This window comes from Centroberyx gerrardi, chromosome 11, assembly GCF_048128805.1.
Source record: "Centroberyx gerrardi isolate f3 chromosome 11, fCenGer3.hap1.cur.20231027, whole genome shotgun sequence".
In the NCBI taxonomy this organism is placed as follows: domain Eukaryota; kingdom Metazoa; phylum Chordata; class Actinopteri; order Beryciformes; family Berycidae; genus Centroberyx; species Centroberyx gerrardi.
This window is the reverse complement of record NC_136007.1, coordinates 19,079,645-19,096,574: the sequence shown is the minus strand read 5'-3', so window position 1 is coordinate 19,096,574 and position 16,930 is coordinate 19,079,645. Positions and strand designations below refer to the sequence as shown.

At 41.4% G+C, this 16,930-nt stretch overlaps 1 protein-coding gene across 1 annotated transcript in view; it reads left to right on the top strand.

Moving 5' to 3' along the window:
• Positions 1-202: 202 nt before the first annotated feature.
• The window catches only part of LOC139931809 (seizure protein 6 homolog), a 103,939-nt gene continuing 87,211 nt past the window's right edge, over positions 203-16,930 (top strand). Inside the window, exons 1-2 of the mRNA XM_071925411.2 lie at positions 203-287; positions 16,196-16,224. Of these exons, the coding sequence (XP_071781512.2) occupies positions 203-287; positions 16,196-16,224 (114 nt within the window). The remainder of the gene's footprint in view (positions 288-16,195; positions 16,225-16,930) is intronic.

Here is a 16,930-nt window from a genome sequence, read left to right as displayed (position 1 = left end):
AAGGAGCTCTGCATTTCAGTTGATTATTGTCGAATCTGTTCACTGCGCGAACTGCCAAGTAAGCGCAGCAGCGGCGCGGCTCTGTGAGTATTTTGCAGGTCGGGCGGTCGTTATATTCTCGTTTTGTTTGTTTTGCCCTGGAAGTATTTTTTAATACAAGGACGTATTCTGTGCGCGGAGAGCGACCTCGACTTTAGTAGCCATGTGTATGAGACAAGACTGTCAATTTACGACCCTCGTCACGGTTTTGGTTCTTATCGCCGCGGTGGCCGAAATCCACGGACAAGGTAAGAACTTGTATCTTGCTCGTACTTTGTGGGGGGAAATTGTTCTGTGTACTTCCTACTGTCAAACTACGGCTGAGAGGCAACGGTAGACCTGCGTGCTGGGCAGTGGCACCTAGTTCACGACTCTCAGATCTACAAGTGTGTTTGTGGCGCTATTAACACGGTGGGGTGTGCAGTGCTTACACAATGCTACATTTCATCTCTAAATGTGATCGTTAAATCTTCATGATGTTTCAATCTATGGAGAGAAAACGACAAGAATGTTGGTTACAAAGTTGTAGATACAAAGCAACCTTACTCTGTAGCCTTAATTTGCATACATTTGAAATGACTTCAATTAATCCTCTGGACTCAGTCTTAACTCCTCATTTTTGACTGACACAGAGACAGTTTTAAACATGAAATCGGACCCAAGCCGCAAACAAAATGAAATCGTTTTGGCTTCATACTAAACACAAATACGAGCTTATTATAAGTTATGGATCATTACATTGATCCACAGGGTAAATGTGTTCCACGAGTCAGTCACATAACGTTTTACCATGCATCACAACTTCCAGACCTCCTGCAGCTTGTTCTGTTGTAAGCTAAAAGTATACGCACAGACAGACAGATGGACACACACACACACACAGTCACACACACACACACACACACACACACACACACACACACACACACACACACACACAGGTCCAAAAATACAACAAATCACCAGATCCCCAGGGCTTTTGTTTACTGTAGGAAAAATAGAGCCTGACATGCATCTTCTATAAACTTATAACAATATTCAGCTTAACGTGGCACCAATCAGTGGTCCAATGAATTGTATAGCAATTATTTACACAAACCCAGAGTAAACAGTCAGGAAGTGACTTGTCTGGGCATTGAGGTCCGTGTGACAGACGGTGCTTCGTAATAAGACTCTAATCCTCAGGAATTGCTGAAGATTATTGACCAAGCTGTTTGACACAGTTGAGTGCTTGTGGAAAGCTGCATTAGATTCATGCACAGTGGCCTTGTCCTAATTATTTCTCTATTGTCAGTCTGTCCTCTCATCATCATTATAACCAGCTTTCTGTTAAACTCTCTCAGTTTCAATGCATCTGCACAGTTTTATTGTTACCCTTTTTTTTGTGGTGATCTATATCTCTCCTTTGTCATGCAACTGGACAAGGCAAGCATGAACCGGCTCCTTGGCAGTGCATGCAAATACACTTGGTCCAGTATATGCAGTGCATGAGTAATGTAATGTAAATAGGAACAAAATATCATGCAATATGCAGCCACTATGCAATCTCAGCAAAGGCGTGCTACATAAATAAAACTAGAGTTATCAGTCTGAGCAGTACAAAGTGTTGAATACAGGATAACAGTGAGACTCTGCACATTTTGCCAGTTTTTCTGTGGGTCAGTATGTTTAAGTTTTGATTTTTAATGTCAGTACTTCAACAACTTTCTCAGTTGAATGTGTTGTGAAGGTCTCTCTTTACAGTAGTTGTACAGTAGAGTAGTAGATGACTGTAAAGCAATTGAACATTCCTTACAGATAATGCACAATTAAAATTTAGGAAATCAAGAACACAAATCATGCCATCTGCTAATACGAGCAACACATATTTTTAGTAACACAGTCCTTTAGAGGGCAAAATAAAAAAAGAATTGGATAAATAAATTGCATGCTATTCTGCATCCTGCTGTGTTGAAGCATTTAATGGAAGCTGTCTGTTTCATGATGAAAACGGCCACATTCATAAGCACCAAGTGATTACTGAATAATATAATAACTAGGAAAATGAATTCATATGCTATGGCTGTTTCAGTCATTAGATCTCAACCCATCCAAAACTGATGTGCGGCTCTGGAGCAACGCCTGAGACAATATTTCACACTATCAACAAAACATCAAATTATGGAATCTCGTGTGGAAGAAAGGAGCTGCATCGCTCTAACAGCTTCAGATACTTAAATAAACAAAGAGCAAATCGAGTTATTTGTGATGACCTTCTGCCCTCGGCAAATGTTTTATGTTGGTGTTTCATTTACTTGTTAAAGTAACACACGCACTCAGCAGAAGAGCCCTATACAATAGTGCTTAGTAGTATGAGTTGTGTGAATTTTTGAGTGCTTCAAGAATGAGTTACACTTAGCCCCATGAACACACCTGCATTGCTCGCTCACGGCTCAACACTCTGGGGAGAGGAAAAAATGCATAGTGGGCTATTTTTAGAGCAAAATAACATTTAATAGCTTCCATTAGTGAATTCACTGCTGTTGCTAAGCCTGTGAAGGGTCAGATCTCTTAGCAAATTCTCTAGGGGTGAACCGTCTAAATGTTTAATTCTTGAAGTTTTTATGTTTTGTACAGAAATTTTGAAAGCGTAGGCACACAAATGAATGACGTTTTCCTGTTCTCTCATGTCTGCCCATTATTTTGAACTTGCCTTAGTCTCTCTCATGTATCTAGCGGGGAATACAGACACCCATCCATCCACTTCACTGTGTCTGAACATGAACACAGGACCGAAAATATCATGACATGCTATTTTGTGAACTTTCTCTACCTTATGTATGCATTTGCATATCCATATTTTCCTATGTCCACATTTTCCTTTCACATTATCAAGTGAAGAAAAAGATAATTTTCAGTCAATCATTTCAATAATAGATTTAGCTTAATAATTGCTGTACATGCAACAAAAATCATAAGAATAGGTAACTGATTGTTCCTTTACTGCAGGGCATTTGCATATCTCTTCTTTCCATCCAGCACTGCATGTTAGCCTCTGTTCAGGTGCAACAGAGATGTATTTGGAAAAGTTCATGCTACTTTTGTTATTTAGGATTTAGCTCAAGCTTTAGATTTTATGGCCATGGAACTGAATTCTGTTTGGTAACACCTTAGATTAACACCTGCTTATAAAACATTAATATCTAAGGATTGATTCTATATTTATGAATGTACCATGCAATTGTCATGAAGCATTCAGGCATTATGATGGTTCATTTATAATGTTACCCTGTATTCTACGGGTCATATTTGTAGTGTTTCAATGGAAAACGGGGGTTACCATGGTTATAAATTCATTTCTCCAATTTGTCTTGCTCAGCTCAAAATCAATTGCTCACTGTCATAATGAATGTAGATATCCAGTGTGAAAACATCTTTCTTACTTTCCTTCCTCGTTTTGTGAGCTAATATTAGATTATATTGGCTTGTGCATTTTCATCCAGATGTTTGTCTTCTTCCAGGGTCAGAAACAAAATGTGCAATCAGATTGATGAAAGACCTTTTAAGTATTTAAGAAAGCTAATATATACTAATATATACTAAATTTGGTATATATATTAGTGATCTATCCTGCCAGGTGAACAAGATAATTTTAGGTAGTTATAGCGTTTGGATCAAAAGACAGCAAAACATTAAATATGAAAAGGACTCAAAAGACAAGTAATGTATGTCAGCCTGCAAGAAATAATCAACCATGAATTAATGTTAAGTTGAAAAGTATAATTATAGAAACGCAGGCACAAAGCCCTTGTTTTTTCATATACAACTGAGAGATGTGACAAATACTGCTGCTACCTGCAAATGAATCGATTCTGCCTTCTATTTTTATGCATTTCTCTTTTATACATCAACATGTTATAGTTATGTTCATTACAACAGAACTTTTGAATAAGGGAGGGTCATTCATTTTTGGGGAGAGACAGAAAAAAAAAAGTTTGAAGCAGGGTCATCAAAATGCTTTTCAGAGACGACTTAGTTCCTTCATATTTAGTCCCTAAATATGTGCCATGCTTTTCATGCAGCACTCTCATTTAGTTTGGCCTTGTGCTTAGTCTTTATGATTAGAATATAAAGCCCACTTTAATGTTGTATAGGGCAGCATGGTGAGAAGGACCCAGGTTCGATTCTCGGCCCTTTCTGTGTGGAGTTCGCATGTTCTCCCTGTGTCTGAGTGGGTTTCCTCCGGGTGCTCCGATTTCCTCCCACAGTCCAAACACATGTGGGTTGGAGACTCTAAAATGCCCATAGGTATGAATGTGAATGTGTTTGACTTACTGGCAATCTGTTTCCCTGCTTTCTGCCAAATGCATGCTGGGATAGACTCCAGACCCCCATGACCCTAAAATGTAATAAGTTGGTAAAGAAAATGACAGAATAATGAATAATGTGATATTTAATGTGCAGTTCATATTCAGTGATAATGAAACTTTAAAGTTCTGATGAAAAGGAAATCCAAGCTCAATTCATGAGAAGTAAAACCGAATCGTGGTGAAATTTTGTGAACTGGGTGTGCGTAGTGAGCTTGTTAAGCTTGTTAAGAGCTGTCAGTCAAATTTACACCCTTAAGTGTAGCATGTAATCAAAACTTTACATTAGATTTAATATACAGGGTAAAACCCATCCATAACGTGATCAGAAATAAAAATGATTCGAGCTGATTTGATATCAGAAGTTTTGAATGAGCATGCTTTTCATGGATTTTCTGGTCTGCATCAGCTGCTTGGAGAACTTTATGATAAGAAACATGCCTAACCACTCAAAAAACCTTTACAAAATCCTCACATTCTCTACTGAGCAGCTCCTGTACTTTAATAATTCAATTGTTTGAAAGTATTCAGATTATTATGTCTATTAAAATTTTTGCAGATAGTTAATGGCTAATCACGTAGCCATACAGTGTGGAGAGTCATTGACGGCTCTGGCATGGCACTTTAAGTTTTACACAATTTAATGGCATTCAGCTGAGCCTATTATCTTTATGCTTACACATTATCTTTGCCTGTTAATATGTAGTGATCTGGGAGTTGGAGAAAGGGATGTTTTATGTATCCTAAAGCTCATTAAATGAATTATGATCTCCTCCTGGTTGATGGAGCTCCCCTTAACATGCCTTACCAATGGTTTCAATATTGTGTAATAGATGGAAGGCTGCGATTAGCATATTAATAATGAATCTTTCAGCATGCCATTGTTGTGGAAGAACAGAGGATTATTTGCCATGGTTTACATTGGATAAGGGCTCAGTAGATTGACAACTTCTGGAAAATGTTATTTATTATATTACTCTCAAGTACTCCAAATTTAGATGATGGAAAGAAAAGGATGAGCATCCGGTTTGTGTGGTGACAGAATATGGCGATAGCAAAAACCTGATTCTTTGTCTATTTAAATCCACAGTCCTAAAGTTTGAGGTTTAAATGTTGAAACTACCCCTCCCTTCCCATCAATAAAGAGAAAGGAGGTCATTCATTAGCCTACATTAGCCTACAGCATTGCTTTAAGACAGTTAACCCCATTCAATTCAAAGGGACAAACCAACCTAAAACAGACTTTACACATGTTACTACCATTGTATTGTTTGGTTTGTATTTGTCAACTTGAAAACAATAGAGCTGTAAGATTCTGTTGATGATGTCATCACAAGGTACATATTGGAACTGAACCATTGACAATGAATGGGACTCTGGGAACTGAGGTTACTTTTATATGGACATAATTTCAGATTCACACCTGTTACCACTACAAAAGAATGAAGCTCATTTGGCTGTAAAGCCTCAAACAAACTCACGAATCTCCTCGTTTCTCTCGATGACATCACAGGCCAGAACACTCATTTTCTGTATCCCAGCTTTGGAGGAGTTGTTCATGTTCACAAATATTCATTACATTTTCTAAGATCATGGGAATAAAACAGCATGATTCCGCCTTAGGGTGGATTGTTGCTTTAAGCGGCGTGCCGGAAAATTCTGAACATCCTATAATTCCAGAGGAGGGGATAGAAATCATTCAACACCTGTTTGTTGGATTGCCAGTGATTAACTTCATCAAGGGCTATTCAGCATCTGTGTGCTGTCATAATTAGTTTAACTTTCCCAAGGCCTGTCAATGGTAAATGAGAGTCATTATGCCAGAATGCCCCTCTTCAAGGCTTGGCGCCTGCCTGCCTCAGCCCCTCTCTCTGCCTGTCTCCGTCTCTTTCACTGCCTCCTAGGTGGAGCTCACAGCCTGGCTGAATGCTGCTCATTTTCAACTCTTCATGTGCAAATGCTTCTCTCTCCATCAGTATGTTCTGTGCATCCTAATTTGACTTATTGCCTCATATATTTCCTCCTCTCAAGACTGTGGGGGTTTATTTGTCACAGAAACAGTACGGATTGCATGGATTTTCAATTGCTTTTACTGTCTTGCTTGGACTGATTCTCCAACAGCTGGTTTTACCCTGTACAGAATAAACCCTGGTGTTCTGACAATAAATGAGGCTGTACTTCAACTAAAGCTTGAAGGATACTACTGCTCAATTGAAAAATTCAGAACCAGTGCACTCTAAGTAGTTGGAAAGGGTTTGATGTTTTCACTCCTGTTACTGCTTTATATGTGAATTGACACAGCCGTGGGGTCAAAATGTAGTGTCAGCTTTAAATTGAGGCTATTCAGCCATATTGTATGAACGGTTAAACAACTAGGCTACAGCCTTTTTTATATATCATTCCTGTATTTCAAGCTGCACAAAGTATTTGGACAAATTCACAATGTATTCAATAAATGAGACATTTTTTATTTGTAGTCAAAACCTGAATATGAAATGATTTCTTAAAGTCTGCCACCCATAAACATTACCCTTTTTTTCATACTAATTTCTTTGTCAGGTTCTCTCCACTTGAAAGACATTTTGCATTTCATTTTATCTCAGTGCAGATTCAGAGATGAGTGTGCTTGGCTTTAAATTACCCAGAGTAATTGAGCATTTTGGAGTATGTGTTGTGGGGTAAATGGGAGCAAGTAAAACAAAAGGTTATCAAATCACCGTGTTCTTGTGAAAGAGCTTCAAGTAGAACATCAGCAGTTTTTCTCCCTAATAACTGAAAATTAGTCACAGCTGTGTTAGCTAGCATGCTCATTTGCTTGCTAACTCAAAGTGCTATGGTAAGACTGAACTGTGAATCTTCCAGTATTTAACTGTTTATGATTCCGTATTTTATCTGTCAGTTTGATTCATTGCTAACAATATGTTTAGGTAAAGGTACCTAACTGGTTTGGGGATAAATTTGACAGCTGTGTTGTAATGCGTGTATTCATGCAGCCAAGCAGCGATAGTTGGCTCTTTTTACATTTACATTTTGAGCATTTAGCGTACACTGTTATCTAGGGCAACATACAATCTTTTAATTTATGGCAAATTTCATGAAAACCTTACAAATACAGCTTTAAAAGATTTAGAAACTTGACATTGAAAATGCACCCAGAGAGAAGAAATAGGCTTTTTCCTAATAGCGTGTCCCCTACTGTTGGTGTAACCACTCAGGCAGTTTGGATAGACCTGGTATGGGTTCTTGCATTTAGATAATTATGTGAGAGCGTTCTTCAACAGGCTCTATTTTGTCTCAACACAATCTTGATAAACTCTTTAAAGTAGAAGGTTTAAAGTGAAATTGTCAACATGGCTCCTCAGGGAAGGCAATAAGAAATTTCCTCTGGAATGACTGCGACCACTCGCAGCCAATCCACTTATGATATATCACTCTCAAAACAGAGGACAGGGGCACGACTTCCTGCAGGGAGGGCAATGGACTCAGAGAGCATGACTGGCCAAATTGGGGGGCCATGCACATTTAATGTATTCCAAGTGGAGAGCACCCCTCCGGCCTAACCCTGAATAAAGCGATGTCTACCACTTTGTCAAGGCAGTGCATAGTGGGCTTACTTTCTACCTGCCTTGCCTTTGGCCCGGTGCCTTATCGATCCTACCAGTCGTCCGCTGAAAAAGAGTCGGCCTGGCGAGCCTCCCCCAGGCCGAGCCTCCTTTCCACACCTTTCACGCTCTGCCTGGCCGTGCGCACACCTCCCTAATCAGGACTGGCGTGTTCTGCGGCTGCAGAGGGGATGGCTCTCTGAAACGATTAGGCCCGGGGACAGCTCCAGCTCTCTTCCCCTCTTCTCTACGCCAGATCCCATCTAGAAAGCATTTCATCTGTGGCAGTGGAAGGGCTTATGTAGGGTCGGAGAGTGCTGTGTGGAAAGCAGCAGGTAATAGGCTGTGTAATGTGTTTGGGGGAGTAGTTTTAGTATTCACAGGTAGTGCTGACCTCTGGCAGGCTGAGCCACCCCCACAGTAATTTCCTCTGAAAAGATGTAATTGAATTCATCAGGATGAGTAAACATATTATAAGTAGCAGAGAAAGATAACAATGTTGTGGATAGATCAAGGAAGGGGATATCAGCACCACAAGTAATTGAAAATAGTCAAAGACAAACACAAGAAAAAAAAAAAAGCCTGCGCAGGACACTGGGCCAGTCATTACATTTGTGTTGCAGCTTTTTTTAAGCCTTTCCAAGTGTGTTAGATTACTTTATGTACCAGCCTTTGAAGGTTAAATAGCGTACTATTCAAAACCTAGTACTTTATTCCTTCTCTAGAAACATGCTACAAATCATAATATGAGTCTGGGGAGATGCTCTTCAAATTAAATGTTTCAGAATATGTATTTTTTATTTAATTTATATATATTACCAAAATAGCAGGACAGCATCAAATAGCTAAAACAAGTATTTCACCAAAGCACTGTTTCTCCTGCAAATTGCTAGTCCATAGCCGTCGCACAGAGTCCATCTTTACCAGGAGACAAATTCCTCCTTATGGATCAGTTTGCTTGTGATAACAGCTTAGATTGTTTCTTTACCTTGGCAGCAATGTCTCCAAAACACATCACCTAAAGCAAATATTCCGCTTTTATCTCATTGCAATCATTGGGTGACTCGGTGGTGGGTGCCTTTCCTTCCACTGTGTTCTTACATCCACTGTGATTTCCCTTCTACGGATGCGTGCGATTTTGTGTACAAGTTCTGCTGATCCCTAGCAGATCACAAGATCACAGGGAGATTCGGGAACCATTTAATTTGTGCAGTGGAAAGTGAGCGAATAACATCATATTGAATTGATCATTCATTTGGGTCACTGGCTAAAATGAGGCAAAAGTATAACAGGCGCGCATCCATTTCAAAGCATTTTGCACTGCTGACGTTTCCAGCTCAGACAATGCAGACGCAGAGCGGAGGGCTGTGATGTGGCCATGAAGCCCCCGTTCTCTGTAGTGAGATGTATTGAAGCGAGATCCCAGAGGACCCGTGTATAATTTAGAGGTTCTAACATCGACCGCCATCTCCAAAATATCGAACATTGTCACTCCAAGCAACTGCGAGGTGGTCAGGCAATTGTCTGTCAGTTATGAGGCAGTCCTCTGCCTCCGCGTCTCTCCTGATGATGGAGAGCCGGCTCATTGTGGCCGTTCTGATCTGTCAGAGCAGCGAGCCGCCTTTAAATAGAATGCTTGTCCGTAAGAATGGATTACTTAGCAGGGAACAGCTGGATCTCTGTTAGACCGCGCCATTGATTGCTGGACTAGCTTTTAGTGCTAAAGTATTGGACAACCCCCCCCCTTACATGTATGGTCTCCCTTTCACAAGCAACTGGCGACCGAAGAACAGTAAAAGAGTGCTGCTTTAATAAATTCAGAATGTTCTTTTGCTCATGAGCTATTAGGATATTTTGGATTGAAGCAGTTTCTTTTATGGCAAGTCGAATGTGACAACACATTTCTAAGATTTTTGTTTAGATGGCATGTGAAGTAGATCGGAAGGGGTGTTTGAATTTCTAGCAGGAATTGGTAGAAATGGGCTAGCTGCCATGTGCAGCATCTATTGCAGTGGGTTTAGAAGCTTCCTATTGGTGGAGGAAGAGCTTGGTAAGCCAAACCGCTCCCTTTGTGACGGCTGTGATGAACAATGAGCCAGACATCGCTGAAAATCTCTGTGTTTGGGTTCCTTCTCTCCTTGCATTATGCATTGGAAAATAAAGAAAGACCAGCATTGGAAGGCTGACATGTTTACAGTGTGGAAAGTAGTATTCTTCTCCATATACCTGTGTTATTTATTTATCTCTCTGTCCTTGCCTGTGGAGTTGCACGTCAATATGTTTGTCCTACATCACTTTAGGGACGCGGCAGAGAATGGAGAGGCCTACAACTAAATGTGTTTTTCTCCTGCTAGATGATTCACTGGGAGCAAAGAGGGACGTAGAGACACTGTGAGAGATTGGTTTGATGGAGCTCTTTTTCAGTTGTCCTTAAGCCTTTCTGATTTTAGTGTTCAATACTACATGATGTTGTTATGTGGCATCACCGCAGTGTCTGGACATTTGAAAAGTCATACGTTCTTTCAATAAGAGGAGTCAGCAAGACATCTGCGCCTGATAGTACAGTACAAATAACCAATTCACTGGTCTTAATAGCTTTCTGAATAACATTGCTAACTTGGCATTGTTAATAATAAATTGGATACAATTTGTGCAGTTATTTACCATATTTATAGCCACCAGTTTGTGTGTTGCTTTATTGAAAAGGTCAGGCCAAGATTGAACTGTGAATCTTCCATATTTAACTGTTTACGCTACTGTATTTGATCTGTCAGTTTGATTCAGAGCTAACAGTATGTTTAAATGTGTGAGACCAGTATGTTGAAATGTCAATAGATGTTTGCAGTGTGTATTTACAGGCATGTTTGTCTGCATGTGTGTGTGTGTGTGTGTGTGTGTGTGTGTGTGTGTGCACGCCTTCAGCCATACAGAGCAGTACCTCCTGGTCCTTCTGGCTGATTTGCAATGTATTCGAGCCCATTGCCCACGCATACACACAACATGACATATTTAGAAATCTGAAATCCAAAATAGGTTTAAGGCCCATTCACATCTATAACTATAAAGATAACTATATAATGATACATTGTTGCTCAAGCATTCACACTACAGTGATATCTGTGGTAAGTTCCTCAGCAAACGAACTGCAGTAAGCTACCGAATTCTCCACCCCCTTCTTTCTTACAACTTTAATTTGATTGGTTGAAAATGTTTTTTCATTGTCTCTGTGTCCAAAAAATGAGATCAAAGCAAAACTGTTGTTATAGTTATAGTTTTGGATGTTTTTCTAGTTATTGTTGTAGTGAGACCACAGACGTTCTATTTACTTAAAACGCCTGACATTTTTTTAATAGTTATACTTATCTTTATAGTTATCATTCTAGGTGTGAATGGGCATTTACTGTAGCATAACCTACTGTATATTTCATTTCCTTAATTGACTGGCATTCTCATTTAACCCCTGAGATCAATTCTAAAACTAAAAAAATTCTGTAAATGTGACAGTAAAAACACAGCCAAAGAGAGGCAATCACACACAGCATCCATGTATAGCTCAATAGCATATAGGGGAGGAGTATGTATTCAGTCTGTGAACCCTGGCTGTATGTACATCCAAGGATTAAATCTGGATTATAAAGGCAAACAGAGAAAAGGAATTCTGACAGTAGGGGATGATCCTTGCCAAGGACCGGACAAGGGCTTTTATATGACATGGCAAACTCAAATAGGAATAGACCGGGTGGAAATTATGATTATTCTCATAATGTTAATGCTTCTGATTGTAGATCAAACATTAAAGTGGTAATTCCCTTTGGTGGAACATTACTTATTTATATTCATTTTGAAAATCTAATCCTGTAAATCTTACTGCTAACAGATATTTCAACTATGGTGGTGTGATTCTGCTAATATTGTTTTTGGCTACAATTTACAAGATGTGCTGTTTCTTTTCTCTGATTACATGTTTTTTCTAACCTTTAATAATCTGGAGAAGGTTTGCTGAGCTCTCATAATCTTTTCCAACACCCTGCTTCACATTCATGCAGATGCACACTGCACACACATTCACAGCACAACCAGAGCCGTCTACTGATGCTCTACTGGAGCAGTTGGGGGCAAACTGCCTTACTCAGTAGTTGTTGAGAGAGGTGGAGCATTACTCATTCACTTTGCCTGCTTAGATTTTCGCAGCTGGTCTGGGGTTTGAACTGGCAACCTTTCATCATACGGCCCCTTCTCAACCTTTAGGCTACCATTTAGGTCAGTAAGAGTTGGAAACAAAGCCTGACTGCCAGTGGTGACTATGGATTTGTGGTGCGGCTAAAGTTCACGTTCATCAATTTTTGATACACAGTGAACATGTTGTACCAAAGTGAAATATAATTTTAGCCCTGTGTACAGTCATCTGTATCATCAGCTGGCATACTGGTGTGCTTAGATAGCTTTTATACAGGGCTCATTGTGAATGATGCAACAATCTGAGGCATCAGGACTAGAAGCTGAAATCACTCAGCTACCTAGTGAAATAATAACTGCGTTTTGCATCAGAAACATTTGCGACCAGATAAAATACATCTTCACAAAAGAGAAATAGCAGCAGTGTAACCTCCGATGAAAATGTCTGCTAACTGAAGCAAAGCCAATTCATTCTACTCCCTGCCAATAAATGTAAACATGGATCAGCGAACATATTGATAAGAATGTGTAAAATTGTATGGATAATGGCTAAGCACATCATTGATTTAAGTAAGTGAAGTAAATTGATGATAGTTAATGCTTCATTTGAAACCATCTTTGATCATGTTTGCCAGATAGCTGATGATTATCCACTCCTCCCAAAAAAGATTTCCACCTTTTTCCAAGATGGCAATAAAGAGAAAAAGACGAGTGACCCATCTTTGGTCAGTTTATCATTTCTTGGATGAGACAGCAGTATGACCAGTACCTCTGGTAACAGTCAAATTTTATAACAAGAGCCTTTTGGAGAGCATATGGAGAACACTTGGGAGGGAAGGGGGGGGGTCGATTGGAAGATTCAAAACTCATGCCTGCTTAAGAATCAAAAACACAGGATGTGATGTTAACCTATCCCTTGTGCCAATAGGTAGTGAGCACTTACATGAGATTCGCCTTGTTGTTGGGAGTGGCAGACGGTTGACAGGTGGGGGTTCTCAAGTGGGCACCCTCCATCCTCAACGTTTCGTTGATTAGCCCACTACATCTCCGGAGGGCTCAACGGTGGATTCTGGTGTCCCAGAACCACCCCCCGTTCTGTTTTCCTGATCTCTTGATGTTATATTGATGTTCTTGGAGCCCAGCGAGGGTCCTTCTGCTTGAGCCATATCCACTGGCTGCTTCTTTCAGCCGCCTCTGAGACTGATCTGATGGTCTGCCGCAGAGCCTGTCCGTGGATTCCTAGATCCTTCAGCAGTCTGATGGTAGAAGAAGCCACAAATCCTCTGCATCCCACTTCAACCGGATAGACTTTGGTATTCCAGCCACGCTGTTTTGCTTCTGCTGCCAGCTCTGCATAGCGTAGTTTCTTACGCTTCTTACGCTCATAGGTGCGATCATAGACCGAGTCCTCTCACGGGACTGTGAGCTCTATGATGTAAGCAGTCTTCAGTGAAGGGGACCAGAGTACCAAATCCGGCCTAAGGTTGGTGGAAGCAATCTCAGGTGGAAAGATTAGCTGCTGGCCGATATCCACCAGCATCTTCCAGTCGTGGGCCATGTATAGGTGTCCTGTTTCTGGCTTGGTAGAAGGATGTTTAGGCCTTTTCTGTCCTTCTTGGACAAATGTTGTTTCCTTCAGGGGATTGGTTGCTCTCGGGGGCAAGGAGTTGGTCACCCCCCGCTTGTTCTCAAGAGCTGATGCCAGGCTCTTGAGGACCTGATTGTGCCGCCAGGTGTAGCGGCCTTGCGTGACGCTGGTCTTGCAACCTGTCATGATGTGTTTGAGAGTCGCTGGAGTTGGGCAGAGGGCACAGGTTGGATCCTCGCCGAACCACTGATGGAGATTCTTTGGTGATGGAAGCACGTCATATGTAGCTCTGATGATAAAGCTAATCTTGCTTGCTTCCATTTCCCATAGATCCCTCCAGCTGATCTTTCTCCTCTCCACGCCTTCCCACCGCATCCATTGCCCCTGTTTAGCAAGGGAGACAGCCTTCGCACTTCTTGCCGGCGCACCTCCTCGACCACCAATGTCCTCCGCTCTGACGTTGTGGCCTTGCGCCAAGTTGGTTCACTTGCCACCAGGCCAAAGCCTCCTCTTCCCTGCTGGACTTGCCCCACGATGTCTCTGTGCCTCAGGGCTGATGTAGCTTGCTGCACTGCGTCGGATGGTGTCCATTTCCGCCCAGTTAATAGGGGTGCTGCAGCATTGCTGATGGTCTGGTCTCTGGAGTCCTTCAGTGTCATCTGGAGTCTTACTTTAGAGCACTTGTATTCCTCCCTAAGACTAGTGAGAGGTAGTTCAAGGACCCCTTTGCCGTAGAGGCTGATGTTGTTAGACATCGCGGGACACCGAGCCATTTTTTCACGTATGAAGTAATGGTTCGCTCCATCTTCTCCACGGTTGTTATTGGGACCTCATAGACGGTGAGTGGCCACATTATCCGGGGAGGAGTCCAAACTGTAGGCACCAGAGCTTCAGTTTCCCGGGCAGCAGGGTCTTGTTGATGTTCTCCAGACCATTGACGATGTCCTGCCTTAGTTGCTGCACCTGCTCTTTGTCCTTGAGGCTTGCATTGTACCATCTGCCCAGGCTTTTGACAGGCTGCTCGGACGCTGTTGGTATTGGGTCATCACCGATGCAGAACTTTGTGTCTCTAAGCACCCCCTTAACTATGGAGATGCTTCGAGATTTGTTTGGCTTGATTTTCATCCAGGCCCGGTTGATGTTCTCTAACATAACGTAATCTTATATATAACAAATCTTATACGAGAACCTGATCACAATAAATTCTGGTGAGGTTGTAACGGAACAATCCGTACCGAAGGGAGAGGGGAGGAGGAGAGGCAGGAGGAAGGCAGGCTGCAGACTGAATAGCAAGCGAAACATTATGATGCATTGTGATGGGCAGGGCCCGCTTTGACCATCTTGCATTGGGGCCCGGCGCTGACTCGTTACGCTACTGGGCCAGGTCAAGGAAGATCACATGGAGAAATTAAGAGTTAACTCACTATTTTTTATTGTTTTTTTCTGTTGCAAACAAAACATCCCATCTGTTGAGAAATGCACTTGTATTTGGGACCACTGGGGGGCTGGGGTCTATCCCAGCATTCATTGGCTGGAAGACAATGAAACAGCTTAGACAGGTCAGCAGTCAAATCACAGGAATAACACAGATAATCAGTCACACTCACATTCATACCTATGGGCAATATAGAGACTCCAATCCACCTGAGTTGCATGTCTTTTGTACTGTGGAAGGAAACCCACACAAACACTGGGAAAACATGCAAACTCCACACAGAAATGGCTGGGAATCGAGCTGAGATCCTTCTTGCTGTGAGAAGACAGTGCTAACCACTGAGCCACCATGCACCAGTTTCAAAGAATCCATTTACTAGTTTTTATTCTCATTTTAGGAATAATAGGGAACCCTTCAAAAACACTATTTCAGTGCCCTGAGATGCTCCAACTGTCAGTCGTCTGTTCTAATTACTAGGTTTTAACAGGCAGTCTGAAAAGCACAACCAAAGAGAATGCTTTGGATTAGCAGACGGTCTGGTCCCTAGACTGGCCTCTTGTGTTTTTTGTTTTACTAAATACAGCTCCTGTTTCTCTTAGTGGAGTCTTTGAAAGTTCTGCTGGAACAAGAAACTCAGATGTTTTTTTTAAGATATTTTTGGCATTTTCGCCTTTATTAGAAAGTTCAAAGTTGAGAGAGACAGGAAAGATTGGGAGAGAGGGATGACATGCAACAAAGGTCTTGGGTCCGATTCGAACCCAAGACTTTGTGATTACATGGTATGCATTTTAGCCCACTGAGCCACCAGGACGCCCCTGAAAGTCAAACGTTTATCAGCAGGCAGGCTTGGGGAAAAAGACAGAAAACGTTGTGCTAAAGATCATCTGAAGGTATTCTTTGAGCAAACGTCCATGCTGCTTTAAACCAATCTCACGCTTCTTGAGTTTGTTCGATACATATTGCCACATTTTACATGAAATGTTACAATACGTCATGTGTTTTTTATCAGGACCAAAGGAGTCCAGCAGAATTTGCAGTGTTTGAGGAGAGGTCTTGAGATAATGCTCGGGTTACACTCTCTAATATACAAGGCCTGCCTCGATTTATCTCCACATAACACAGGGCAGGGAAATGACACCGGTTGCAGTTGTTTTCAGAAATTTCTTCTCCATTTTTCTTTTTTTTTTCACACTAAATTCAGAGCAAGTCTTAGGAACATGTGCATAGCATAGCATAACAGCTGCAGATTTCACACCAACAGGAGTAGAACATCTTCAATGAGATCACAGCTGTGAGGGCATATCCTGTATTTTCATGGCAAGAATTGCGCCTCGGCTCCTGTAAGGTAGCAGGTTATAAACAATTTGACAAGGAGAGTGCAAGAGTGAAAGAGGAGAGTCAAAGAGAGAGAGAGCAATGAGAGCAAAGTAGTGGGAAATCTTCTACCCTTCTGTTTGCATTAAGGATAACACAAGATATGCCATTTGGTAGATGCTTTTATCCAAAGTGCCTTACAGTACCATACACTTTTAGTATGGACGGCCCCAGTGGGAATCAAACCCCGCACCCCGCTGATGTTAATGCCATTGTTAACTCAAGACCAGAGCTACAAGACCACAACCCATACCATTTGTCTGATGTTTTTATTCAAAGCATCTTGCAGTAACATAAATTAATAAGTTGTAGGTATTTGTTCCCTCTGTGAGGACTGAATCCCAAACTCTGGCTTTGTTAGCGCCGAGCT